This window comes from Suricata suricatta, chromosome 6 (genome assembly GCF_006229205.1).
Source record: "Suricata suricatta isolate VVHF042 chromosome 6, meerkat_22Aug2017_6uvM2_HiC, whole genome shotgun sequence".
NCBI lineage: Eukaryota > Metazoa > Chordata > Mammalia > Carnivora > Herpestidae > Suricata > Suricata suricatta.
In genome coordinates this window covers 132,759,268-132,784,324 of record NC_043705.1, presented here as the reverse complement: position 1 = coordinate 132,784,324, position 25,057 = coordinate 132,759,268, and the positions used below count along the sequence as shown (strand labels likewise).

General features: G+C 34.1%; 1 protein-coding gene across 1 annotated transcript in view; it reads right to left on the bottom strand.

Annotated features, from left to right (window-relative positions):
- The window catches only part of CDH18 (cadherin 18), a 497,699-nt gene that overhangs the window by 332,118 nt on the left and 140,524 nt on the right, over window positions 1-25,057 (bottom strand). The window contains exon 2 of the mRNA XM_029941281.1: window positions 8,766-9,249. Coding sequence (XP_029797141.1) covers window positions 8,766-8,993 — 228 coding nt within the window. The 5' untranslated portion in view covers window positions 8,994-9,249. The remainder of the gene's footprint in view (window positions 1-8,765; window positions 9,250-25,057) is intronic.

The window sequence follows — 25,057 nt, the reverse complement described above, 5'->3', positions numbered from 1 at the left end:
ATTGCCTAATCCAAATATTGTTTTTATATAAAGAAAAACCTGAGGCAATATATGATCAACAAAATGGCAGACAAAGCTAATAAAGACATGTAACTTACTATAAATGAATAAAATGATGTAAAAATTAAAAATTAAAGCTAAAAACAGTGAAATATAATTCACTGGGGAAAAGGAAAAAAAGGGAGAATTTACTGCCACAGAGATCATTTCCAACTAGCAGCCAGCCAGATCCTCCTGGGGAATTGAACTGGATAAAAGTCCTGGGTACCTAGAATTTAGTTTTTACATCTCTTACATATTTGAAATCATGACTTTTAGTCTCCTTGACATATAGAATTAGAATGAAGATATCCAAAGAAAGCAAGACTACTAAAAATTAAACAGAATACAAAAAAACTCTACGGGATGAAAATTAGACTCTTCACCCACTTGTTTAAGAAAGTACAAGGAGGTTCATGTTCAATTAGGAGTCCTTGGTTCTATTAGAAGTTCTACAATAAACTGAAACCAAATCCTGGAACCCAGATGAAAGGTGTAAGGTTTATTTGTTTAATCTTATTCATGTTCCTGTTGTTGCCATTTTCTTTGAATGTGTAGTTAAGAAAATGTACTTAAAATTAATATTCATTCAGATTTATAAAATCAACCAGTTGCCAGCAGACAAAAAGACACATGGGTTTCCTTTGAAATCTCTCAAGCCAAAATCCTCATTCCTACTTATGCACACTATTAAGGATAAATAAATATAAAATTTTAAAAGGCATACTGGGATCAAACCTCTATGATGGATGGTGCATAGACCAAAAAAATATGCAAATTAACCAAGCAAAAAAATAAATTAGAAAATCTGAACAAGATTGTTAAATAAGTGGATTGTGATAACTAAAATATTAAGAAGAAACAGAAGGTCAATATGAAAGGACAGGCTGTTATATAAAGAGGAAAAATGGAACCAAGCACAACTAGAAATTTAAGAATGTATTCAGTCCATGTGTAAGTCAAAGAACATATTCAGCTTAATTGGAGAGAGGATTAGTATGCTAGAAATAAATCTGGCAGAAATTATATAAAGTAGAAATTTCAGAATGAAATAAAAATGAGGAAATCAAAGTGCAATGAAATAACATACAATAATTCTATCATTACATATAAAAACCTCAATAAATATACAACTACTGATTCTACATGGTTGTGGGTTGAATTTGGTGCCAGCAAAATTCATATGTTGGAGATTGTTATTAGAAATAACAATACATATCATGGAATAAAATCATTACTTAGAACAGTGAGTTGTCAGATTTGCATAAGCAAACTTAAAAGTTAATGCCTATCTCTAAGTGGATGGCAAAAGTCACATGTAGCATATCATTATAGTGATACAACAGCATGGAAAAAGTTCAAAAACATTTTGACCAAGAGAAATATGATATAAGGACATTAATGTAAGATTAAGGCTGGCAGTATTGGTGTAGCACACTGGACAATTCTTTGCTGTTAATGGGGGTCGGGGTGGCTATGTCTTGGCTACAAAATGTATAGCAGCACCTTTTGCTTTGAAAAACCACGTACTGGCACTAGACCACATCCCTACTCATCACAGCCCAAATCAGGTCCACATTTAACTTTCCACGGACGGTTGACCGTTTTTCCTTTTTGGGCCCCTTTTTCAATTAAAATGATAAATCCTATTTAAGATTGTATTGATATAAAGATTAATATAATACCACCTGAATAATATTTATTTTCATATTTTATTCTGAAATGCAAATGCATTAAAACATTTTCTAGGCCTTCTAAATACCATGAACCCGAGTATATAGACAATTTAGCCTTGGTAAAAATTGTCTCTAGACATTACCAAAAGCTCTCAGGGATGAAAATCAGCTCAGGGTTCGCACCAGTCACACACACGCACACACACGCACACACACACACACACACACACACACACACGTGGGTGTGTTTTTATACTGATATAAAGTTCATAATATGAATAAATACATATGCTATGGCCGTAGCATATATATTATGACCTTCAAAACTGTCAGTGTAGCATTAAGGAATGTATTAATTAACTGAAACATGTAAAATTATATTTAAATAAAATATCACATATTTCCTAAAAATGTAATTAACCTTAATGAGATCATATTTCTTTTTAAAAAGGTTCTGAACCTCTGAAACTTAAATGAAATATATGCCAAATCAAAATCCTCTTTTATGCATTCAATTTCTTATAGAACTGGATCTAAATAGCTACATTCCCATGATGATTATTGGAAAAGCTCCATATCCATATAAAACTGCATACCATAATTAATTTCACATGACATCATGTCATCACATTGTCATCTGTATAAAATTCAAATGTCATATTTTGATACATGAAGTTTTCCATTTCAAGAAAGTTATGACAAAAACATTCATAAAATTATCTTCTTGACAATATTAGGTGACAACTGGCACCTTTCTTTGCTGCACACTTAATATTTAATTCAGAGCTCATAACGACATTAAAAATACCACACATTCTTCTCTGAAGAGCTTGAACCTTCCCTGCCCTTTTTACATGATTTATTCTCTCTTTAACTTCAAAATCATTTATTTAATTCGAAACTATAGCACTTCATATTAAAAGAGGTTTCAAGGTTCTCTTTTCAAAAAGAAAGAATATAGAATAATGACAGTAATTGTAATGATGGGAGAAGAATTTCATGCACTATATATTAGAAATCAATAATCATTAAAGAACCAGATATCTTATAATTCCTTATTTGGCTCTGCCATAGCCAATCCCCTGAACAAGAAGAGGTCACTTAACCATTTTGAGCATCATTGCTCTCTATGACTTGAAAAATTTGGCAAGCTGGTTTCTTTGCTCCTTTATTTTGCTAGAATTCCTTCCTTATCGTCTATGTGTGTGTTGTTTTTAATAAAGAAACTTGAGAATACTTGTCTATAGTCTATACCCATCATTCAAGATAGGATACAGTTAGTGAGGAGAGAGAGAGAGTGGTAAAATTTTAGTAACTAAATCCTTAACATGTAAGCAATATCTTCTCCATGTTATGGTTATTATCTAGAAAAAATCTAATAGTTATAAGCAGATACACCATAAATGGAGGAAAGATAAGATGGGGAACATAATGTGTGTGCTTATTCAAAAAAATTAAGTTTTTATTAACCTATATTATCAAAAATATCTTTACTTTTAAGGATCAATAGATCCTTAAACCTAAACATAAAATTGAGAATATATTAAATGTCTTAGCCTATAATGCACTACTAGGTAAAAAGACATAGTTTTGTCTCTTACTTCTTGTTTATGAGTTTTATTCCACTATCTTTAGTCATCAAATAATGCAGGGTAAAAAAATTTCACTTACAGATATCCTGGAAAAGAGAACTTTCTTTGTTTCTTAGACAAGAATGGTTGGCTAGCTAAAGAAGTAGTCTTCTATAATGTTATTCAAGTGAAAATAAGATCTATTTATGGAGCATAACATATAGCTAATCAGAAGTAGTTACCATTGGAAATATATGGATTTCATGTCTGTGGATTAACAAACATTATTTGTGGTGGATATTTTTAGTTAAACTCTACCAGTTACATACATATGCTTGAATATTCCTGATATGTATACATTTTGCAACTGTACCCTGCATATCTAACAATATAATTATAGGGAAATATGAGAGATAGACATGAAACAACCAATTTCAAATAAAAGAGATTAAAAGTAGTCTCGTCAAGATGAGGACTGAGTAATGCACAGAACTGTTATTATTATAATGACTGTTATTGTCATTATAATACTGTTTCCTGAAACTAATATAACCATGTTAATTAGAAACTTCAACAAAGAAAATATTGGGGAAAAAACAAAGAACAAAAAATACCAGAAATCACTACATTAAAATAATACATTTTTATAAAGCAGTAATTATAAACAAAGTCCATAGAAATATGGCAACTTTGAAAAGAAAAAAAGCATTGATAGCGTATAATTGTCAAGAAATTATTGCACCTATTACATAAAGAACTATTGGTATTGATTGTTAGAGTCCAACAAAATAATATAATTAAGGGATATTAACAGTCACTAAAAGCAAACAAACTGTGTATCATTCAAATATGAAAAGATGATCCATTTAACTCATAAGAGAAATGTACATTAAAAGCACACAGAAATGCTATTTCTAACCGATTATAATGGCAAAATTCCAAGTTTTACAATCCCATCTTATTGGCATTGGTGTAAAGAAATCATCACTTTTCTACATCATGGAGAGAAACGGGGGATACGGGTTGGGGGGCCTGGTGATACCTACCCAAATTAAAGATTTATGGTTGAATCAGAATCTTACTTTTGGAAATCTTTCCCACAGATAAACTTATATGCATGTTAAATGTGTGTAGAAAAACATTTATTATATTGCCTGCAGTAGCAACACAGTGACAACAATAGAAACAAGAACACCAGCGTTAATAAACATTCATTGAAGTATCTATGGAGGAGTGTTCCCCCCTGTGAAAATGGTGAAGTGAAACATTCTCAATTCTCTCTTTCCTAAAAGCAGTGAGTAGTGAGAACAAATTTTGTTTCAACAATTTGAAATAATTTATCACAACCATTAACATGGGTATACAGGTTTATGATTTACAGAGCACATTCTGTGAATTACCATTTGATCATTACAACAGGCATGAAGACAGATACACATGCACAAAGATGAAGTAGTCCCAGGGTCTCCTCCTAAAGCATTCACACTAACTAGGTGGGGCAGACATCTTAACTAGGAGCCCACAAACATTTCCTGGAAATGCCATTAGTAAATATTTTAGATTTTGTGAGCCTTACTTTCTCTAGCCACCTCTTAAAACTATCACTTTTGCTTAAAAACATCCATGGATAATACATATATTCATAAGTTAAGCTGTATTGAAACACACACACACACACACACACACACACACACACACACACATACACAGACACACAGAAACATTAGGGGCACCTGGTTGGCTCAGTCAGTTAAGCCTCAGAATCTTGATCTCAAATCAGGTCATAAACTCGAAGTTTGTGGTTTCAAGCCCCACGTGGGACTGTGCTAATGGCACATGCAGCCTGCTTGGGATTCTGTCTCGTTCTTTCTGCCCCTCCCCCATTTGTGCTTTCTCGCTAAATAAATACATAAACAAAGTTAAAAAAAAACACATTAATCCATGGAGCTGAAATTTGAATTTCATGTTATTTCCATGTCACAAAAAATATTTGTTTATTTGTTGGTTTGAGAGAGAGAAGAGAGAGAAAGAGAACTAGAGCGAGGACAGAGGGAGAGGGAGAGAGAATCTTAAGCAGGCTCCATGATCAGCACAGAGTCCGATGCGGTGTTCAACCTCACAACCCTCAGGTCATGACCTGCACTTAAATCAAATGTCAGACACTGGACCAACAGAGAGACCCAAGCATACCTCACAGAAATTATTTTTTATTTTGTTTCCCAAAATTTTAAAAATGAAAACAAATAAACAACCCAAACTTGCTTAGTATGTAGGCAAAATCAAAATGTGCACAGACTCAATTTGGCACCCAGACTATAGTCTCACTTACCCATGATCTATACCATAAATAAAGCTTTATAGTTGAATTACTAACAGAAATACCAAACAATATTTACCAGTTTCAACTTTTAGGAAACAGAAATAGAGGAAATTAAAAAGAAACATGCCAATTGTAATACAGATAATAAGCACAGAAGCTGTAACTCAAATCTTTTTACTTACTAATTACTACTATCTCATGAAGACACTGAGTCTACTTTAATGACAGGTGTTTATGGATGGCATAAATTTTAGGATTTGTGTGATATCTCATATAAAACTATATTCTCATTCAAAATGGGGTTCAATCTACACTTTTCATGTAAACACCAAGTTTTTATATGCTTTTAAGAAAGAAAAAAGACTTTTATTTTAAAATTATATTGCTATTACTATATAATTTGTGTCAGGAGAAAAGGACTTACATTCTAACCAATGTGCTATAACACTTTCTCTTACCATGATCCTTCAACTATTTTTAAAATCTTTAAGTCTATGAGATATATAAAGGTCTTTAATACTTTCTGGAGATCAAATACATGAAATATATTCATGCTAGTTATGGTATCTGATCTTTCAAGGCCATTATCATCAGAAAAAAGTAGGTTATCAATTATAACTATATATATAGATGTATGTATAATGGCATATATATTATACATGTATATATATAGTTATATTCTTTTCCATTAGAAAATATCCTTTGATGATGGTCTTAGTCATATATGAGCATCTCAGTAGTGAGCAATATATATTGCCTAATGTCAACAAAATAAATGCCTTCATACTAATTCAATCATCAAACAAATATTAAGAAAATTATCATAAAAATGTATGAGATATTGTTATATCAAAACACTTAGGAGCTTGACTCTAATCAAATTTCCAATTAAAGTTGATTTATAATGTGAAATATAACTCCAGTTATACAAAATTATAATCAAGAGCTCAAGGATAATTTAAAATAAACTTACATAATACATCTATAAAATACTATTCTAATATGAAAACTGCATTGCATGACTACTAATTATTTCTACTGACAAAACTGGCATTTCTGTGGCAGAGAAGGTCTAAGTTCATAATTTCCATTCTTTGGAGAAGTTCCTTTTCATACTCATAGTAATTGTAATAATTCTATTTTTTATTCCTAAGTTCTATAAAAATACATAGCTGGTTCTGTATGAATGTATTTGTAAGTGTGAGATATAAATTCACTTTGTGAACAAATTAAAACAATGGGACAAAGCATTACTCTAAGCCCATGTGGAGTGCTGAACTTCGCAGTCTTAAAGCAAATCAGTTACATTTGTATGTTTGTAAGAACAAATGTATGTACATATAGATAGGTGAGCAGAAAAATAATTTAGAATTTCTCATGAAGGAAGAGTAGACTAGAATAGAAAGACCAAGCGAGGGGGCCAGGTCAGAGGTAATAAGAGAAACACACCTTTGGGTATAACCATTTATATTTGTCCACCAGTACAGTAAACAGTAGAATGAATGCCAATTTCCACAGCACTGACCACAAGCTTGAATAGCTTCTTCAACCTCTACCACCTCCCGATGGGTAACCATCTCTCAACCATATGTTCATTGGCAACCAAGCCCGGAAAGAATGTCTGACATTGATCGACCTAATAAGGCTTCGTATTGTGCTAGATGTGGTGACCCAAGAAGAAGTCTGGTCTTTTTCTTTCCAGCGTATTTTGTTTTTATATTTTTCAGTTGGATTGACAAGGAATATCCATCATAAAACATGTATAATAACAAAGATACGTTTTCTTTTTGAGGTACCCTTAAAGGGGAGCATTTTTCTGGTTTTTTTTTTATTTTTCTTCTCAAGGGTAGTAAAGAATTATAGAAAAGTAGTCTGAAGTTCATAATAAAAACAAGTCTCAAGTAATTATATATATATATATATAATTTTATATAGATATATAATTTTAGCATACTTGTTTCCATTTACTTTGTGGAGTACTTTGTAGAAATAAATGAATGATGAAGATGAGTTGTTTCATCTCATTCTAACGTGCCGATGAGAAAAGGATAGAACTGTCTCAGATCTTTTCTTCCATGCCGCATTCTGACCCCTTAGCTCCTGCTAGCTTTGAATATAAAGCTGCAACCCAGTCCCTGTTGGACAAGGGGCAAAGCAGATGGTTTGCAATCCTGCACTGCCTACACATTAGAGAAGCACTACAGCTTGGATGCAGTAGTATATTTTTTTTTAGGACTAACAGTGCTAAAATGAAAATAAATAGTCAAACAGGGAGATGAGATTCACTGAGCCTGCAGTCATGGAGATTCTACTGCTGTGCTCACTATCTCTCCCAGAGGTACTGAGTAAACCTAAATGGCTGCTTCCAAGGATCAGTAATTCATCAGAAGGTCTCTCCACCTCCTACTCTATTCTCTACCTTGGAGGGTGCATGACACATGGTGACGCTGTCCCCCAGTAGCGAACACACAACCTCCTAACTAGTTTGATAAACCATTAAATGTCTTATATTTTCATGAGAAAGGAAAGGTGGTCTAAGGTTTTGATTATTTTAACAACGTAACTCTTTTGGAATTTATCAAAACCTGTATATCCTGTGTATATTGAATCTATTTTTAAAATAAGTCAGCATTTTTATGGACATCAATTTAGGGAATTGAAATAAATACCCATGTGTTTTCAAAGGATGGCTTAGTTTCAAAGGCACACTCTGTAACAATTAACAAAAATATATAGGATGCCATGAAATGGTGGGCTCTTTCGGCTGCATGTGCATTACCAACAGATTTTTTAAAAATGTAAATATCAATGCACTGGTAAATGACTTTGTGAATTATAATATACCTCCATAAAAGTAAAGACAAAATTACTCAATTGTGCTCAATTAGGTATTTCTATTTTACACAAAATAATGTAAAGAGTCATATATGGGTGAAGAACATTCAGTCCAATCTGTATGGACCAATGTTCAGGGAGATGTGACATGACAGGTACATTTCATTCTTTTCAATAATTATTTTGAACCATGCTATATAAGTAATACCATTCTATAGCATATTTCCCTGTACTTTCTATGTCTTTTCAAATCCAACCCAACTCCACCCTTATCTTTCCTCATAATTTCTTAGACTAGGAAAAAGCAAACAAACAAAAACTTACTTTTCCAACATATTGTGGATCTGGTCCCATGTGTTCTTCTAAAACAAAGAACTGATTCCAAACCCATCCCCTTTTGGGACGGTGGTGGACTTCGGTTTCACCTTCAATGTGTTTGGTCTGGTTTCTGGTCACCTTGATGGAGCTGTGGTGAGCAGTTCCATAACACCTCTGCACAAAACAGAGACACACTAGGACTGGACAAATACAAGATGTGCTCGTAATTTTCATTGTAAGATAGCTTTCCAGTTCACAGTCTTCTTTCTTTTCCTTGTCAGTTATAAATGCTTAGTGAGCATTCAAGAGAGAAGCCAAAGCATCTTTTGGAAGGACAGTCCAAAGTAAATTGTTTAGTGTGTCCATGATTTAACTGCCCATCAGGGAAAGGTCAGACTGCATTTACATCCTGAAACACTTGGAGAATCAAAGTTGTAGTTGTCTGATTCCAAATCTTCACAGTAAGTGAGCACAGGCAACCATTTTCTACCTAATGGATAGAGAGAAAATTATATATATTACAAAACATGGTAGCTTTAAGCAGTTTCTCTGAATGCAAATTATACTATTTTGTAGTATGATGCTTATGTGCAAAGAATATATACAAATTCTATTGGCAGTACACATAAACATGCATACACACAGTCATGCGTGAAGTTGCATACTGCATACATTGTTTTTTACAAGGACCTTCTTATCTGTACCATTAATTCTTAAACAAATTAATATACATTTGTATTTAGTATTTATTTGTAAATATAACTATTTTATTTTAATAAGAACTTATACATTTGAATATTTTTGCATATATATGCATACTTTATATTTACATATTTATGTGTGTATCAAATCCTTTAAAACAACAGAAATGCAGTCCTAGAGAATAATGAAATGCTCAGAAACCGACCGTAAGTATGTGTACATGTGCCATATAATCACTTACAATGTATGACTTATTAGGCACTCCATACTACATGCAAATTTTGTTTTTGTGTGTATTTTATTTTTGTTAAATGTGATACAAAATCACAACACGTACATGGATTACCTGCCCCATGTGACTCACTGAACTTCATCAAAATACTCAAAATACTGTCATAGATCTTTAAAGCAATCAAGTAGGCAGGTGCTTGAATTGTTTGGTAAGCACAATAGACAAAAATAAAGCAGAGCAGGAAAGATGGCTGAAAAAAATGTATGCAACTTGAAGCAGTCCATACATGGGGATCAGATTGGCACAGCTGAATGTGAGTGAGAGAGCATCATTTGACTGATTCATAGTTTGTCTGGCATTTAATTGTCCTGCAGATGATACTCTATAGAGTGTGTCCTTCACATATTGGCAAGACAGATTTCAGGCTTGGGAATGACTTACCCACAATTCTAGCAGCTATGTAAAGAATGGTGAAAGGAACAAAAGAATGGTAGAAAACAGAACGGGGGGAATGCGTTGATTCTCAAATAAGAAATATTGAGGACATAGCCTTAGAAATTATTACAGTTGGGACAATAAAGTAAAACCCACAAGACCTTTCCAGAAGAGAAAAGGCAAGATTTGGAAGGGAAAAAAAAAGTAGACTCTGAAATTACTATTTTACAAAAACCATGAAATTGTGTAACAAGTTTTGCTGTATTTTTATATGTATGTTTCAATATGTATTTGAGAGGAAAAATGATTTCAAAATTATGGTTGTTCTATCTAGAAAGCATTAGATGAATAACTTTATCATTTATAAAGCTCACCTCTATATACCAACACAAACTGAAAGGTAGATCTGAATGAATTATAGGGTAAATGACTTATTGATATAAAGATTTAAGTGAATATAAATAATTAGCCATAGAGTAATTGTTTGACAAAATAAAGAAAAATGTTACTATCAAGTAGGGGATGTAAAAAATCTCATATGAGACTCAGAACTCAGTACTCTTGTCTATCAGTATATCTTTCCATACATTTGGGTTAATAATGCTTATTTACCAGTTGTTCAAGAATTGTATAGGATTGTGTTGGGGGGTAGCGGGGCACCTGGGTGGCTCAGTTGGTTAAGCGGCTGACTTTGGCTCAGGTCATGATCTCACAGTTTGTGGGTTCGAGCCCCACGTTGGGTTCTGTGCTGAAAGTTCAGAGCCTGGAGCCTGCTTCGGATTCTATGTCTCCCTCTCTCTCTGTCCCACCCCCAGTCCTGCTTTGTCTCTCTCTCTCTCTCTCTCAAGATTAAATATTAATTTAAAAAAAGAATTGTATAGGATTGGAACTAGGATTTCATTTTAATTATCTATGAATATAACTTGAATTTGGTAATATTCTATGAAAGCAAAGGTGTATTTTTCACTGATTTAAATTAAAATGACTGAAAAACTTTAACATAGTTTAAAAAAAAATACCATTGAATCCCCAACATGGTGATAGAATTGGAAAAAAAGTACGAAAAAACCCAAACATTTTCTTTCTCCTTTTTTCCAACAATGTACTTTTAGCACAAACATATAACCCATAATTTCTTCAAGTCTCAATTTTCTCATTTAACTAAAATTTGTGGCTTTGAATAATTGATTTTAATATTCTTTTCAGACTAATAAATTTTACTGACTCTTAATTTCCAAGTCACAGATTTCAGAAAAAAAAAACTTTAGTCTTTCTTCTTAGAAGTCAAATTGATGAATATATAGAAGGTGTTATCTTAATAATTTCACACCATTTGGTGTGATTTCTAAATGAAATTAACATCTTTGCTCTTTATGCTAAGTTGTTTAACAAAGCATAATTCATGAGTGAAGGTGAAGCAAGTGGCTTTTTTAATACATTACATATATATATATATATATATAGAATGAGTGTGCTCTTTATAATAATGATCTAGTCTGGCATTCCAAAAATATATAAATGTATTTTAATCTATATATGTATCTTTAGAATCTTCACTATGATAATTATAAAGTGATAAATAAGGCTCTGTAGAGTGAAAGAATAAATGTAAACATTACTACTATACTTCCACAAGTAATCTCATTTACTATGAGAAGACAGAACTCCAAATATAAAATTTTGTTATACTTCAAGAAATCCATCCCTGCATGGGCTAGAAAGAATTAAAGCACAGATACTAATAAAACATTGATTGAGACTAACACAGTAGAAATATCTTGTGGACATCTGCCATTTTGTAAGTGGCTTTCGAACACCTCACCTGCTCTCATGGAAGATTCCAAAATATGAATTCTATTAATACAGCCTTTTCACCTCTGAACACTTAGAAATCCAGCACTTTTTTCTTACAACCTTTTAGTTAAAATTTATGCCAATGACATAGACATGTTAATGTGTTCTAATACCCTGCAACAAACAATGGTTGGATGCAGAGACAGTTGAAAATTTTTGCAATAGTGTCAGGGAGATCCTTACGGTCCAAATTTAGTGGATGAGAGCCCAGCAGCCTTGTGAGAGAATCCAGTTGTGTGAATTTACAAGTTAATTTAGCTGTACTGTTTCAGGGATGAGCACTTGGCACTGTTTCTTACTGTCTAATTTTTTTTGGTTCCTACTTTCCAAACCAGATTCTTTGTCCCTCACCTGTTTTGATGGTTAAACAATACTTTTTCCAATAAATTTATTTGCTGCTTTCCATGGCCAAAGTTGACATCTGTTACTTGGAAACAAGAATTTTCTCTGATATAAAGTATTACTGTCATTCCAATAAACAGATACTTTCCAAAGAATGCATTAGGTGCAATAATGTTTAATGTAGACCTCTCCACTGCTCTGTTACTTAACCTAAGTGAAATAACACTGCTCAGGAGAGTGGGTCCTTGCTCTTGTAAATACTCCTTCTTCCACAGTGGAGTTAATTACCGTGTACTGTGAGTCAAGAGACATGACCTCAAATGTTCACCTTGTAGAACACTGTCACAATTTGTAAGCATTTTTTACTCTGAGCTTCACAGTTTTCATTTATGAATAAAGATTCTTAATGAATTCTCCTTGAGCATGTTCAGCTATATAATTATTTGAATTTATGATTTAATAACTATGTATTATTTACAAATTACTTTTTTACTTACACTGACTTACTCATTTCACCCAAGGTTAAATAGCCATTTATAGCTCTTCAATGCATTCCTTCATTCCTGAAGGAAGGCATTCTTCAGAGAGCTCTGAGGAAACAATATTCTCAGAGAAATAAATTCTCACATTTATCTCAAATGTTAAGGCTTGTAACTGGTGCCTTTGATTGGATATTTATAGGAACTGGTTCTTAACTTATAAACCTTGAACTCTAAAGAGGTCTAGAGAATGTCTTTTGTTTCCTTTCTTCTAAGAAGGATAGCCTTCTTTTTCCTTTTATTTTGAAAATGTCTTTGCAAAAACATACTAGACATTATTTCATGAATTTATCATTCCAATTTCCATATGTGAGGTGTGACAGGAGATATTTTACATATTCATAAAACTAGAATTATAATTGCCACCAGGTTCTGAACTCTAGCAGTATAGATGACTTGGTAGGAATTGATCTGACTTTGCATAGAGCAAGAATAGCTTAAAAAGAAACTGTCCACGGAGATAAAGTACAATGGAAAGTCCATATTTTTTGGAATTACTTTCATATGAGATATATAAAGACATCTTGTCTGGAGAAGTAAATACACAGTTATGGGAAGCTGATGCTCAATCCTTTAAGGGGGCTTCCCAAGTATCAAACCTATAAATCCATCTATAGATACATCAGATGAGAAAATTGTTCTTTATGTCATTTTGGAAACAATGCAATCTAATACTTCCATGATGATTGATTGATTGATTTTAAAGTTTATTTATTTCGGGTAGGGGGAGAACCCCGAGCAGGCTCTGAGCTGTCAGCATGGGAGCCCAACACTGGGCTAGATCTCACAAGCCCTGAAAACATGACATGAGTCAAAATCAAGAGTCCGAAGCTTAACCCGCTGACATCCAGGAGCCCCAAGATTCATCATTTAAAGCTATCATACTAGCAGGCAGGTTTAAATATAAGGAAATTCATATTATGTTTCAATTCTGGAGTTACTTATAAAAGGTGAAAGTTACAAATACTGAACAAGAGCCATTTTCCAGAGTACTAAATATTTATTTCATACTTATCAATCTTTGTATCGGAGAGAGAGAGAGAGAGAGAGAGAGAGAGAGAGAGAGAGAGAGAGAGAGTGTTTACCTTCAGGATGTTCTAAAATCTCAAAATTATTCTGTGGGTTGGTGATTACAGGCATAACTCCCATTGCTGGCAAGATGCATACTCAGGTATCACGTCTAATGCTGCAGTTATGGTTTCCATTATTTTTGGATCCAATGATCAAAAAATATCACTACCAGTCTCTCTGTCTAGCTCTTGTTCAATTTCTAATGATATTGATTTCCGAGTTTTTGCTTTACCTTCCTGCCTTTCATGCACCATTGTTTCTATTCTCTATTAGTTTTTGTTTTTGTCTTTTTCCTCTCTCTCTCTCTCTCTCTCTCTCTCTCTCAGTAATTCATTTGTTTAGGAGTTTTACTCTTCTCAATCTTTGTCTATTGTTACTCTTGTTTACAGACAAAATACAAATACTCATAAACCACATACAATTGTGCATATCTTCATCTAAGTTTGTTTCAAGTTTTATCCCTAAGTTGATTCCCAAATCAATATTTTCAATACCAATCTAACCCTATTAGGGGTCAAAGTCTAATGAACTGCATTTGCTTAAAGTAAGTATACATATAAATATATATATATTTATATATTTAAAATTATATCAAAGCATGCTTCACACTAAAATATACACATAAATCAAAAAGCATTAACTTTTACATACTATATTTATCTGTTAGAATTATTAATATTGTAAATATAAATAATAATGTTTCACGTAGTCAGTTGTGAAAACAGTATGTTTACACACAGCCTTTACTCTCTCACATGGCTCATTCTTCTCTCTTTGCCTTAAGAGCCTTACTCTCCAAATTTTATTTAGTAATACCTATCCTCTGAAGTCTAGACTGAAGGATGTTTCTCCATGAAGACTTCTTGTTTTGGAAAACAATTCTCTTTGTGTCTCATGTTTCTACACATCTTCTGAATGAGTGGCATTGACAGCTTTGTTTGCTATCATTTTTGTCAATGATACATGTATAGCAAACACCCTTGGAAGAAAGATAGACACCCACCCCTCCTTTGGGGCAGAAGGCAGATTTGTTTTCTGACTGGTTTATGTCTTCCTTTAGGACAAATATTGAGGAGATCTGCCAGCCGACTTAATATATGACTGAGGATTCCAGAATTTAGAGTTTCTTGCCATGACCCACAGATAGTGTGTGTATGGCATATACCAGGGCTGCTTCATGTTACCCTATGGGGTACGAGGAGCAAGAGGAACTCATACCACCAATTAGGATACAAGTAATGAAGTCTTTTGTCTCTGATCCTGAGTCTCATATCTTCTGTCAGCATCTATGAAACTGTAGCAGCCTAACATGTTAGATTGATTGTGGAATAAAATCTCATTTGCAAGTCTCGATACCATAGTTCAATAGAACTGTGTACTCCTCTAAATTACCAGAGCATTATATCATCCTGTCTCACTATGACAGAGACCAGCATTCTAGTTATTAATATAGGTGTAATTTAATTTTTCCTTTCTGTCAGTTCTTTTTGCTTTTGTTTTTGTTTTTTATTTCTCATACCATGTCTATGTATTTGCCATCTCCTGTGAGGTGCTTCTTATAATGTAGATAATATGTAAATATTATTGAATGAAGAAATAAATGATAAAAGGACAAATAATTCAAAGTCATTTCCACAAGAGTAGTATTAATATATCAAATTTTGTTAGAATATTTAACTGTAAAATTTTTTACAGAAAAATATTTTAAAAGCATACTTGAATTTGGTTAACATTATACTTTTTTTTTCACTTCAAAGACCATCACAGAAGACACAAATACTGGATAAGAAAATTATACTGTATCAACAAAATCCTGTTTTACTCACTTAGCTCTTTTTACCCAAGAAATTAAGGAAGCTTTTCAAATATTGAGCCAAATATGTATTAGTAAACTTTGAAATGTCATATACTGAATGTCATTATAAGCAATAATTTATTATTTATAGTTCAAAATACATGTATGAACATTCCTATTATGTTGACCTAGAATAAATAAATAAAAGGAAATAAAGCAGAGACTATTATTCATGTTATAACTATTTTTCTATCCCAAGACAAACTTTACTGTTAGATTCATGCATATTTATATAATTTAAAAAAATATTAAATTTATCTTGAGAGAGACAATGATATCACAAGTCAGGGAAGGGCAGAGAGAGAGAGAGAGAGAGAGAGAGAGAGAGAATTCCAAGCAGGCTCTGCATATCAGTGCAGAGCCTGGTGTGGGGCTCAAACCCACAAACTGTGAGATCATGACCCAATCTGAAATCTAGAATTGGATACTCAACATACTGAGCCACCTGGGTGCCCCTATATGAAGTTTTGTTTTTACATTTTGTGGATTTCTGAAATCACACACATTGGAGGAAAGATAATGTGCTGAAGATATACAAGAATGTAAGATGATAGTCACAATCCCACTGTTTGGTTACAATAGGCAATCTCATAAAATTATTTCCAATTTTCATGCGGCTGATTCTAGCCTTCACATATCTAGCTAACATTACTCCAGAGACTAGAAAGCAAATATAGGAGAAAATGGTGGACCAAATGCAACATTTCCTTACTTATCTGCTTATGTCAGAGTGACAAATAGATATTTTGAATTTCTTCATTGCTTCTCAAATTACTTCTACCTGTCATACTTTTTTTGTTTATTTTATATTCTTGTTATACACACACAAATACTATGCATACACATACACCCATCATCTAAAATGATAAGGTTTCATGAAATAAATTTCTAAAATGGCTCTTCAGTTGTACTTGAAATATCAAAAAGCACTATTGGTGCAGATTCCTAGGGGCCCAAATCACTCTCTGGTTTCCATCTCTGAGCACCCCATACATCTTCCCAGCATTAAGTCCTTGCACTCCACTTATTCAGAATAAACACTATTATTTCCTGGTCTCTGTTGTGGCTTGATATGACCTCATCACTAAGTTCCAGCCAATGGCATTTAAGCATAGTTTTATCTCTCTATTTCCTAGGACATTTCCTTAGACTATTGACATGGATTTTATCTATTCTTTCCCCTCATCTTGCCACTTGAATCCTGAACGTAATGGTTACACCTCCCTTTTGGACCATGAGAATGAGTGCCATGGCCTGCAGATAAGAGAAACCACGCAGCTCTACCCAGAGGACGTTGTCCAGTGGGGCCTTCGTGTAAGCCCTGAGCTGCCTTCCGCTGAGCTCAGTTAATAGAAAAAATGTCAGTCTTCTGTGTTCGTTACTCAGAGCTGAATTTAGCCCTGATTTAACAACCGCAGAACTGCAGTAGTATATTCTCCCGCCTTTGGATTTCAGGGCAGGGGCTGGGATATGTGAAATAAAGTACAGAGGAAAGAAAAAAAGGAAAGGAAAATCAGGGGAGGAGGTAGTGGCAAGATGATGGATGACACTCTGTTCAGGCTTCCAGAGGACTTATTTTTGGTGACAGTTTTTTCTGCAACTGTTATCACAAACATTAAAATCTCGCTTTTCTCTTCCTGTAAAACGAGAAACTATCTCATGCTGTATCTGCATCATTCATAGTCCACGGCAGTAGGCAATGCACGTGGAAGGAGCGACCCTTGTCCAAGGTCTCCTTCAACACTTCTGCCTTTGAAGTCTGTCCTCTATCCGTAGAGAATCTCAACTGTCTGCTTGAAATTCCCCATGCATTTATATCATCTCCAGGATAGAATCCAAACCCTTTTAGATGAAATTCAGGGCTTTTCAATATCTGATACCTTCCCACTTTCTCTCTCATCCACAGGGTCTGCTCAGAAACACCTACTCACATTGGACCATGCTGTCTCCTGACGATGCTGTGTTCTTGCTAGTCTTTGTAACTTGGTGCAAGCTGTTTCTTCTAAATGAAAAGCCCATTTCTCTGTTTTAATGATCAGTGAATCACCAGTCCCCCAAGTGAGTCTTCAGAGCTTATCCCCTCTGTTCTGAAGGCCCCCTGTTCTCTCTATTGTTATGGAGAAGTTCAGAATAAGCCCCCTCAACATATGCCCCTCTAGCATACAGATCATTTCAAGTTAAAGTCCCTGGAAAAGGACCAGATGCAAAAAGCATTCTGATCTTTCCCAAAGCAGGAGGTAATGTCCCCATGTGAAAGAAGTCCTCCTATAGCAGAAGGCAACAAACATTCTCAGCATGAAGTATGGGAAATTGAGGTCAAGACAAATCTGTAAGGGGGCACGTAGGTGGCTCAGTTGGTTAAGCATTTGACTTTGGCTTGGGTCATGATCTCAGAGTTTGTGAGTCTGAGCCCTGTGTCAGGCTCTGTGCTGACAGCTCAGAGCCCGGAGCCTGCTTCAGATTCTGTGTCTCCCTCTCTCTCCGCGCCTCCCCCACTTGTGCTCTGTTTCTCTCTCAAAAATAACATAAACATAAGAAAAGACAAATCTGTAAAAACAAGCCTTGCTAAACTAACTTTTATCTTTTAGTCATGTCCCTCTACCCAATTTACTAAATAGCCCGACCCCCTTTGCCTTGTTACATTTTCGCAATTTGCTACTTTTGGTCCAACCCAGGAAATAAGGGTCCGGCTCTAACAGCCTTTTTTTTTTTTTTTCTTTCCTTATATAGGCTCCTATGTCACATAAAACTTATATTAAATAAGTTTATATGCTTTCCTCTTGTTAATGTTTTTTTTTTTTTTAAAGGAGCACCAGACAAGAACCTGAAAGGTTTTTTTTCGACCCTGTCACATTTGTCACATGACTTATGCATTTATGTGTCTTCCAAACTAGACCAAAATCTCCAGCCAGAATTTATTGATTAGTATAGTCTGATGCTTACAATCAAGACTCTGTTAAATGGACAAATAAAACAGATTGGGCAGCCTCAGTTGAGTGACCCACTGAGTTGTCATGGAATCCTAGCCACGTTTTCTCGTAAGTAAAATAGACATAATAATTTAATAGGTCTCTGTAAGAATTAATCAGAGTTATGGTCACAGTCAAGAGTGCTCGAGTGACTCAAAATCCACTAACACTTTTGAGAAACTAAAAATTAAAGTATTTCTTAAAGTAAGAGTGGCACGCTCTCTAAGTGAACTACGTTACATGCATCGTTTTCCAGTTTTATTGGATTTTTTCCTATGAACTAGACATAAGAAAATGTTTTCATTTTAATTTGGACTTATATTTCTTGGAAAAATAAAAATAAATATTATTAAAATATGGAGTTTCTATATAATGACTTGATAATGAATAGTTAATACTTGCATGTATTTCCTTAGAGCTGTGGCTATCTAACTCTATATTAATTATATATATACATATATATACACACATATGTATATTTAAAAAATATTTCTGATATAAGTTTTGAAAAAGTATTTAAGGGATACTTGGATAGCACAGTTGTTTAGCATCTGAGTCTTGGTTTCAGCTTTGGTCATAATCTCATGGTTTGTGAGTTCTAGCCCAGCATTGGGCTCTGTTCTGACAGCACATATCCTGCTTGGGATTCTCTCTCTCCCTCTCTTTCTCTGCCCCTCCCTCCACTCATGCTCAATCACACTCTCTTGAAAAATAAATAAACTAACACACATACACATACACACACACACAGAAACACACACACACACTTAAAAAATGACAGAAGTGTCTCAAATTGAAGTATACTGGAAAAGATACTCAGTGGTGGGTGTAACACACCTACAAATAAAATTGACAGAATTTAGCTTTTCTGTAGTATAGGCTTTCTTCCTTCCTTCCTTCCTTCCTTTCTCTCTCTCTCTCTTTCTCTCTCTCTTTCATTCTTTTAGAAAGAGATGTAGAGAGAGAATGCAAGGGGGGGGCAGAGAAAGAGGGAGAGAGAAAGAATCCCAAGCAGGCTCCATACTGTCAACACGAAGCCCCACATGGGGCTCAAACTCATGAACCACAATATCATGACCTGAGCTGAAATCAAGAGGCAGGTCACCTGACTGAGCTACTGAAGCTACAGGTGCTTCATTTTTTCTTTTTGAGTCATCGATTCTCAAGTAAAATGTCTTACCTTCCCTACAAAAAGCAGGGATATGATTCTCTCTCTTTTGGGGTATTTCAGTTTCCTTAATTTATACTGAAGTCTCTTGGCCTAATTAAAATATAACATGGAACATAATGATTCCTATTTGTATGAAAATTAAGTGTTAAAAATTTTTATGCTATATAGATACCAAAGTTTTATGTAAACTATTGAGTGAAACCATCTTTGAATTTAAAATTGTTAGAGATTTCCTTAGAAAATATAAATCTACAAAGAGACATAACATTGTTTAACACTAAGCACTGTACTTGTGAATTTTAATGAATGAGAAATTTTGATAAAAAGTCCTAAACAGAAAAAGACATATGTAGTGTTTTTATAAATATACATAAAATACTATGTTTAAGTGGTCTGACATTTGATAGAACTTTATATTTCTATTCAGGTTCAAATTCACTTTTTACCATTACAGTCATACTCTTACCAATATAGTTGACTCTTACATCACATTGTAAGCTTGCTAGATCTACATGGCCACACATTAATGCTAAGAATATCCCATTACATACTATCTGCATGATGAAGACCAACAGATATGTGGGTTGGTGTCAACACTGTTTCATGATCTCCGACCTGGAATGGTTCTCAATCATTTGTTTTGTTCTGTTTTGCTTTTTTGTTTTATCCCATTCCATCACATAAACTATGTTATCTGTACAATTTGTCTAATTATACCATATCTGTCAAATTTTCATAAACTATACCTAACATGACCAAAAAGACATTTTATTAGGCTATATCCTCATAAAACTTTATGTTCTTTATGCACAATAATTATAGTAGTTTGAATACACAGTGCTTGGCCACACCACACTGCATGCTCTGCGTCTCCAAAAATGTCTTTCACAGCCTTGGCCTTTGAAAACTGTATACTCGTTTTTCAAACACTAGCCCCATTCCTTCCTTATAATCATCACTGCTCTACATGGGATAGGCACTTCTCTGCACCCATGGCACACTGTAAACAGAGTTTTATTTTGTACTATAAATTTTTATCAGGTATTTTATTTTCTCAAACTAGACTGTTAAATTCTTGAGAACAGGATGGATATCCATGGTCATTTCTCAAATGCTTGGAGTAGCAGAATGCACATGAAAAGAAAACTGCCCTTTGAATTAATTTCTGAATCATTTTAATAACAATCATGAACTTAATCTAATACATACAAAAATAATGTCCTAAAGGGTCTAAAATACAATCAAACTTCCAATGAAAATTGAATTTTGATATGGTTTAGTGATTTATAACATTCAATGGTATTATTTTTTTTAATGTTTATTTATTTTTGAGAGAGAAAAAGTGTGAGCAAGGCTGGGGCAGAAAGAGAGAGAGGCACAGAACCTAAAGCAGGCTCCAGGCTCTGAACTCTCAGCCCAAAATCCAATTCAGGGCTTGAACTCACCAACTGCAAGATCATGACTTAAGCCTAAGTCAGATGCTTAACTGACTGAGCCACCCAGGTGCCCCAGCAATGATGCTAGTATAAACCAAATTATTAAATATCCAACCCTGTAGGCAAACTGGCTGCCTCTCTGTTATGTATCTGATTAAGATTATTTATCAAATTCTACTACATGCAAATTACTATATCGTGGTCTTGCAGGATACCAATAAAAAAATCAAAAACAAAAACCAGAAATAGAAAGGAACCCACAGGTTAATCATACACTAAAAGAATTGAATATGTACAAACAAGATTCAATAGTGTTATAAAAAATGTATATGCTGCATTAGAACACGTAATTGTATTCTCATATTCTTTATTATTTGATCTCCACAGTTACTTTCAGGTAACTGGAAAGAGATAATATGATAGGAAATATATGAATAACATGCAAAAAGACTGGCGAAGAGAAATAAGATTCTCTATATTTGGAATAGTTAAGAAAGTTTTGGATGAAAATACCATTTCATGTGGTTTTAATGGGTTTCACTTAAATATTCTGATTTCAAACATTGTTAAATTCATTTAACCTTTTTTGGCATTCATTAAAGAATTACCGACTATTTGTTATGGATCAGTCACTGTTCTGATGCTGAAGATTACTGATTAAACAATGAATATTCTTGTTATGTTAGAGTAGACTGACAGAGTAAACAAATACACAATATTCTTTTTAGGTAAAAATACATACTATGGCAGGAAAACAAAATGAAAAACAACAGTGTTTTAGAGGTGAGTGATTTTAGGGGAATCTGAAATGTGCAGTCAAGAAGGAAGGTGTCTCCTGTGGGCCAGATATTTGAGTAGAGACCTGAATCATAAAAAGTCAAACACCAAGTTGTGAGGGAAAATCATTACAGACAGAAAACAGTGGGTACCAAGGTCCTTAGACAAAATGGCCTTATCATGAGCAAGAAGGTGAAACCCAGCTGCACTCAAAAGTAGCAGAACCCAGACTGGAGAGGGCTTGGCTGTGGCATCAGAGATGCTGGGGGTAAGACCACCAGGGGCCTTTAGGAACATTGTGGTTTTGTTTGTTTGTTTTTAGATTTCTGAAGTAGTGTTGCCCTATGGCAAATAATATGAGGTTTGATTATTATTAAAAAAATCCATGAGATTTCCCTTTTAACACATTTTACAACATCGGTCACTGTAAGTACAATGATGTAGAGCAGATTTCTAGAATCCAGTCTTATAAGTTATCCTGCACAACTGAAGCTTTTTATCCATTAAAGACCAATTCTCGGTTTCTGCCTTCCCATTTTGCTTTCTTTTTCAATGAGTTTGACTAATTTAGATACCTCATATAATTGTAATCATGACAGGCTTATTTCACTTAGCATAATGTCCTTAAGATTCATCCATGTTGTAGCATATAAAAGGATTTCCTTCTTTTTTATGGGTGAATGATATTCCTGTGTGTGTGTGTGTGTGTGTGTGTGTGTGTGTGTGTGTGTCCCCTAGGTTATCTTTATCTACACATCTATCAATGGACTTTTAAGTTGTTTCTACCTCTTGGTTGCCCTGCATAATGCTGCAGTGAACATCAAGTGCAGATGCCTTTTCAAGGGCCTTTTTCCATTTCCTTTGGAAATATACTAAGATGCGAGATTGCTGGTCACATGGTAGTTCTATTTTGATTTTTTTGGAACTTCCATTCTCTTGTCCATAGTGAATCTACCCTTTTACATTTCCACCAGGGGTACATAAGAGATTTCCTTTTCCATGTCCTTGCCAACACTTGTTGGCAAGGACATCCATGAGTTCAAGCCCTGTGTCAGTCTGTGTGCTGACAGCTCAGAACTTGGAGCTTGCTTTGGATTCTGTGTCTCCCTCTCAGTCTGTCCCTCCCCCACTTATGCTCTCTCTTTCAATAATAAACATTATTTAAAAAAACATAGTACCCACTCTAATAGGTAGGAGGTAATATCTCATTGTGGTTTTGATCTACTTTTCCCCGATTAGTGGTGTTGAGCCCATTTTCATGGATCCATTGGCCATCTGTATGCCTTCTTTGGAATATATCTATTAACTCTTCTGATCCTCTGACCATTTTCAATCTGTTTCTTTGTATTGCTAGACTTTTATTTAAAATTTTTAAACTTTATTTTCGAGAGAGCAAGAGCAAGCAAACTGGGGAGGGACAGAGAGAGGAGACACAGAATCAGAAGCAGGCTCCAGGCTCTGCGTTGTCAACCCCAAGCCTGATATGGGGCTTGAACTAACGGACTGTGAGATCATGACCTGAGCTGAAGTTGGATATGTAACCACCTGAGCCACCCAGGTGCCCCTTGTTTTGCTAGACATAAATGAGTTCTTTGTATATTTTGGATATTAGTTCCTTATCAGATATATGATTTGCAATTTTTTTTTTTTTACCATTCCATTTGTGTCTTTTCATTTTGTTGAAGGGTTCCTTTGCTGGGCTGAAATATTTTAGTTTGATGTAGCCCTATTTATTTTTGCTTTTATTGTCATGGCTTTCAGTGTCAAATTCAATAAATTATTATCAAGATCAATGTCAAGAAGCTTATTACTTGTGTTTTCTTCTTGGAGATTTGTAGTTAAAGGTCTTACATTTAAGTATTTAATCCATTTTGAGTTAACTTTTGTGTATGGTGTAAGACAAAGGTCTAATATTATTCTTTTGCATGTGCATTGAAGGAAAGATCTTTTCACCATTGTGTATTCTTGGCATTTGTGATTATTTGTTGAGTTTATTTCTGGACTTTTGATTCTTTTCCATTAATATATTTGTCTGTTTTTATCCAAGTAATGTGCTGTTTCGATTAGTAGTGGTTTGTATTATGTTTTGAAATCAGGAAGTGTGATGCCTTTAGCTTTGTTCTTTCTCAAGATTGTTTGGTTTTTAAGAGTTTTGTTTTTTGTTTTTGTTTTGATTTTGGTTCCATATGAATTTTAGGATTTTTTCTCTTAATGCAAATATCACTGAGATTTTGCTAAAGGTTGCTTGCACTAAGTCTGTAGGTGATTTGGGGTGCTATGAGCATTTTCATAATATTCAGTTTCCAAAGAATGAGCATGGCATGTCTTGCCAGTTTGTGTTTTTAATTTATTTCACCAGTATTTTGTATTTTTCATTGTATAAGTTTCATCTCCCTGATTAAGTTTATTCCTTTGTTATTATTTTTGGTGCCATTGTAAATGGATTTGATTGTTTTCTTAATTTCCTTTCTGGATTGTTGTCGGTGCATGATAATGAAACTAATTTGGGTATGTTGATTTTATATCTTGCAGTTTGTTTAATTTGTTTAGTAGTTCTTACACTGAATGTGTGTTTGTATTTGGAGAATAGAAATGAACTGTTTTTGAAATGATCATTTTAAACACACATATTACATGATATACAATGGGTTCTGTCCTTAAAGCCATTATCTTATTTAATTAGTTTTATGATCTTTTTCTACTTGAAGACACTAAGACTCAAAGCATTGAAATAGCTTGCCTGAAAGTTGAGATGTGAAGACAGTTCTATTTGAGTTCAGCGTCTTTCTCCAACACTATATTTAAATAGACATGAGTTTGAGTCCTTATGCCTTCTCTCTTTATTATTGGTCCTTGAGATGTGAGATATTTAACATCTGAAATCTTTTAGTCCTGTATGTTGGATGATATGATAG